General features: G+C 42.4%; 1 protein-coding gene across 1 annotated transcript; it reads left to right on the forward strand.

Annotated features, from left to right (window-relative positions):
* Positions 1-1,220: 1,220 nt before the first annotated feature.
* Positions 1,221-5,311, forward strand: LOC113774284. Its single transcript, XM_027318837.1, has 3 exons — positions 1,221-1,843; positions 1,933-2,582; positions 2,667-5,311. Exons 1-3 carry the CDS (start codon positions 1,221-1,223, stop codon positions 5,309-5,311), a joined length of 3,918 nt encoding a protein of 1,305 aa, XP_027174638.1.

Raw genomic sequence — 5,311 nt, forward strand, 5'->3', positions numbered from 1 at the left:
GATAGGGACAGAATTGTTCAGGGAGGCCCGTGGATTCTGGACAACCAATTACTGGTGTTGAATAAATGGTATGAGGGGATAGAAGATGATGACAAGGCCTTTAATTTAGCAACACTTTGGGTGCAAGTCTGGAATCTTCCAGTACACTATATCTCAAAGGATGTGGGTAAAAAGATAGGTTCTATGTTTCACCAGGTAAGAGATGTTATTATACCACAAACGGGTGGCAAGGAGGGAAGGCATTTGAAGCTAGCAGCAGTAGTGGATATTACTCAACCTTTACTGCGTGAGACTTCTATTAAAGTGGCAGGGGCAGCAAAATGGATACAATTTAAGTATGAAAGATGCCCGGATTTTTGCTATAGGTGCGGTAGGATAGGACATAGTTAGAGAGTTTGTGGCATGGTGGAGTGTGGGAGGGAGGGTAAAAAGGATAATCAATATGGGAATTGGATGAGGGCGGGGCAGGGAAATGGGATGATGGTTGGGCAGAAAAAGCACACGGGAGTAATATTTAATCCCCAAAAGCATCACTGGAGTTACCAGAATGGGGAATGGAAAGAGAAGGAAGGCGCGGAGGTACACGCTCAAGGTCATAGGAGTACAGGTTCTAGAGGGGTGGATGAGGAGCTGGAGAGGGAGCAAGATCAGGAGCTGGTTGAAAACACGTTGAATGCTCAACAAAATGAGCAGAGGAAGGTTGTGCTAGCAGCAATCTCCAACTCAGGACCTGCATCAAACATGCAAGGAGGTGCGAATTTTGAATTGTTAAAAATGAATCCTGGAGGGGAACTAACTCAGATAGGTGAAGGGAAGGGGGAGAACGAACAGAATGGGGACACCTCTATGATGGTGGATGGTGATGTTGAACATATACCGACTGAGAAAGGGGTTCAGCAAGTGCAATTGCCAGATTTGGAATTGGTAAACGAAGCCTCGTTACTTATGCAAGTTGATCAGGGAAGTACAGCTAGCAAGCAAGAAGGAATAAGGAAGCAGATCAGCAGGACTAAGCAGCGTTTGAGGTCACCTAGTAAACGAAGGCAGGCTCTACAAGGATTAAGTATCAACTTGGGAAAGATTCAAAAACAAGGTAAGAGGAAAATGACTGATATGGATGTGGCAATGGAGAACGTGGAGGATGAAGGACATGAGATGAAAAGGAATAAACAAGGGGCTGAGGGGGAAGGGTCCATCCCTAATAGGACCCTAGATTCCAAATGAGAGTGCAGGTGTGGAATTGTCAAGGTGTGGGGAGCCCCTTGACAATTCCCCAGCTGAGAGAGGTTAATAACCTCTTCTCTCCAAGTATGGTGTTTTTGAGTGAGACCAAGAATCGAACAAAATACATGGAAAAAGTGAAAAATATTTTAAGATTTGATGAGATGGTTGTGGTGGAGGCAATGAATAAGGCAGGAGGAATGGCTCTCCTTTGGAAAGATGAGGTGAAAATTTTAGAGGTTTTGACGATGGCTTTTACCATAGAGGCTCATGTGGAGGATTCGGAAGTCAATTCTGATTGGTGGTTTGTAGGTATTTACGCGAGTTGTGATCACCAGATCAGAAAACAACAGTGGCAAGTAATAGAGCGTCGGAAGAGATTGTGGGGAAAAAGATGGTTGATAGCTGGAGACTTTAACGATATTGCTTCCAATGAAGAAAAATGGGGAGGAAATAGCCGGCTGGAAAGTAGCTTTCAAGACTTTACGCAATTCATCAATGGGAATCACTTGTTGGATATTGGTTTTGTAGGACATCCTTGGACCTGGAGTAACAATTGGGAACAAGGAGGGGATAACAAACAAAGACTAGACAGAGGTTTATGTAGCTATCCTGGTCACAGGTTTATGAGAAAATTCAGTGTACACATATAGCCTCTTATGCATCTGACCACAGCATTCTTTTGTTTGACACCATGATGAATATTGGTAGGAGGAAGAAGAGATTTTGTTTTGATAAGAGGTGGCTAAAACGAGATGATATTGGAGAGGTAGTCAGGTCTGCTTGGGAAAACGAAGTTAATGGTTCATGGATGTTTCAAGTGGTAATGAAGATAAAGAACTACCGAGTAGCTCTCTTAAAGTGGAGGAATAATTTCCAAGCCAACTCGCGAAAGGATATTGAGCAGATAAAGAACCAGTTAAGTGTGGTGCAGCAATCGCAAGGTAGTACTAGCATGGGAAGCATGGGTTCTCTTAAAAAACAGCTAAAGGATGCCTATAAAGGGGAAGAGCTTTACTGGAGGCAGAAATCGAGGATACAATGGCTTAGGGAGGGTGACAAAAACACAAAATTTTTCCATACCTCTGTACAAGGCAGAAGAAGGAGAAATAGATTGAACAAACTGCAGCGAGAGGATGGTACGTGGACTGAAAGTGAGGAGGCAGTGAGCACGGAAGTTGCAAAATACTATAGGAATTTGTTGCATAGCAGTGATGTAGGGGACTTAACTGAGGTACTAAATGGTATACCCCATACTATCTCTGATGAACTCAATGGGAACCTGATGAAACCAGTGTTGGAAGAAGAAATTAAATATGTTATTTTCTCTATGAACCCAGATAAAGCTCCTGGGGTTGATGGTATGTCACCACTTTTTTTTCAAAAATTCTGGACTATCATCAAGAAAGAAGTGGTAAATGCTATCCAAACTTTTTTTCACACAGGTCATCTCTTGAAGAGTGTTAATCATACTGTGATTACCCTCATTCCCAAAGTGCTTAATCCTACATCCTTGAAGCATTTCAGACCCATTAGTCTCTGTACAACCATGTACAAGGTCATTGCTAAAATTCTAGCAAATAGGCTTAAATATGTCTTACATTGCTGCATCTGCAAAAACCAATCTGCATTTATACCTAGTAGGCAAATTTTAGACAACATTATGGTCTCTCATGAATATTTGCATTACCTAAATAACAAGAGACATGGTAAGGATGGGTTTATGGCAGTGAAGTTGGACATGTCTAAAGCCTACGACCGGGTGGAATGGAGTTTTCTCGAGGCCATTATGCAAAAGATGGGATTCCACCACAAATGGAGAACCTGGATTATGGAGTGTATAAGATCTGTTTCTTACTCATTCAATATTAATGGGGAAGTCAAAGAGTATGTGATTCCCACAAGAGGTATTCGACAAGGGGACCCTCTATCCCCTTATTTGTTCCTTCTTTGCTCTGAGGGGTTCTCCAATCTTATTCGGCAGGCAGCAGAAACTAGGAAGATTTCTGGGATGAAGATTAGTAGACATGGTCCTTGTATAACACATCTTTTCTTTGCAGACGACTCCTTGATTTTTTGCAAAGCGAATAAGGATCAGGCCACTGAATTGATGAGGGTGTTGCAGGTGTATGCCTTGGGGTCTGGTCAGTTGATAAATTTGGATAAGTCATCTATCCTTTTCAGTAAGAATGTGAGCCCACATCTGAAGCATGAGATTTGCCAAGTTATGGGGAATATGCAAAGTGTTACTCAAGGCAAATATCTCGGCTTGCCAATGGTGGTAGCTAGATCTAAACAGCAGATTTTTGGGTTTGTCAAATCCAATATAAAGCAGAGAATGAGCAAGTGGAATAACAGGTTCTTAAGTTTAGCGGGAAAGGAAGTCATGCTTAAATCAGTAGCCTTAGCCATGCCAACGTATACCATGTCTTGTTTCAAGCTCCCATCTAGGGTATGTAAGGATCTCAGTTCCTTAATGTCAAATTACTGGTGGGGTGAGGCTAATGGAAAAAATAAGATACACTGGTGTTCTTGGAGGAAGCTCACTCAGAGCAAGAACATGGGAGGTTTAGGCTTTAAGGATTTGATGGCATTTAATGCAGCACTTCTCGGCAAGCAGGTTTGGAGATTGATAACTCAGCCCAATCTTCTTGTTAGTCAAGTGATGAAGGCAAAATACTTCCCATCTACCTCTATATTTAGATGCAAAGTCCCCAACAATGCATCTTGGTTATGGCGGAGCCTTATGGGTGCTAGAGAGCTGGTGAATCTAGGAACGAGAAGAAAGATTGGCAATGGCATGAACACTAATATATGGGAAGATAGCTGGATTCCGGGTAATCTAAATGGAAGAGTGACTACCACGAGAGACATGGACAATGGACTGCACAAAGTTCATGAGCTGATCTGTCACAAGACATGGAATACTAATCTAGTCTTCAAGATTTTTAATCCACAAGATGCTGAAAGGATCCTGGCTACACCTATAAGTCTAGCAGGGAAGGAAGATAGGCATTTCTGGATATATGGGACTGATGGAAACTATTCAGTAAGTTCTGGGTATAAATTACTGGTGGGTCACGAGGAAAGGAAGCACAACAGAATCAAGAAGGAGACCTCTACAAGCTGGGAGGATCAAACCCAAAGGCTATGGAAGGACTTGTGGAAACTGAAGGTGAAGCACAAACAGAAAATATTCTTATGGAAATGCCTTAATGATGCACTCCCAGTCAGAGCGCTTATGTTCGGTAGAACCAAAATTGGGGACCCCATTTGTAGCAGATGTGGAGCGGAAATGGAAACGATAGAACATACTCTTTTGAACTGCAGGGAAGCTAAACTGATTTGGAAGTTAGCCCCTGTCCAATGGGAAGGAATGATGGAGCAACATGGGAGTTTTAGAAATTGGTGGACATCAATCTCAGAAGCCAGGAACAGACCGGAAGGATGGCAACACATTTCTTTGTCTGTACATATTCTATGGCAAATATGGAAAGCTAGGAATGAGCTGGAATTTAATGGTAAGAAAAAGGAGCCTTGGAAGACTATTCAAAAGGCGCACCAGGAATGGTTAGAGATGGTGGAACTAGATATAAAAGAAACTAGGAAGAGCACAGAGGAAACATCAGTTCTTCATCAACAAATACCACAGTTAGACTCAGAACATGGGACAGTGGAAGTGAGGATTGGAGTAACTTCAGATATGGCCAATCATGGCCTAGGCATTGGAATAAGTCTGAGACAAGGTGATCAAGGATTCCACCGAGGTTGGGCGATACGGGCTAGAAGTTCAGGATCAAACCTGGTGGATGAAGCAATTGCACTTAAATTGGCAATGTGTAAGGCTGCCGCAGAGCTACTAACGGAAGTGTTATTCCAAGTGCAAAGTCCTCAACTCCTCAACTATAGCTGCACAAACAGAGTGAGTGACATTCGACTAGCTACTGTGGTTGATGACATTATTCAACTAAGAGATTTGTTTCATATGTGCTCCTTTTGCCTAGTTAGAAATGATAAGACTCAACTAAGCTCCAAGCTTAGCATTCATGCCTTAGGCATTATTTTGGATGAGGAACTTTGGTTTCCTTAG

Source organism: Coffea eugenioides, chromosome 6 (genome assembly GCF_003713205.1).
Source record: "Coffea eugenioides isolate CCC68of chromosome 6, Ceug_1.0, whole genome shotgun sequence".
Classification (NCBI taxonomy): domain Eukaryota; kingdom Viridiplantae; phylum Streptophyta; class Magnoliopsida; order Gentianales; family Rubiaceae; genus Coffea; species Coffea eugenioides.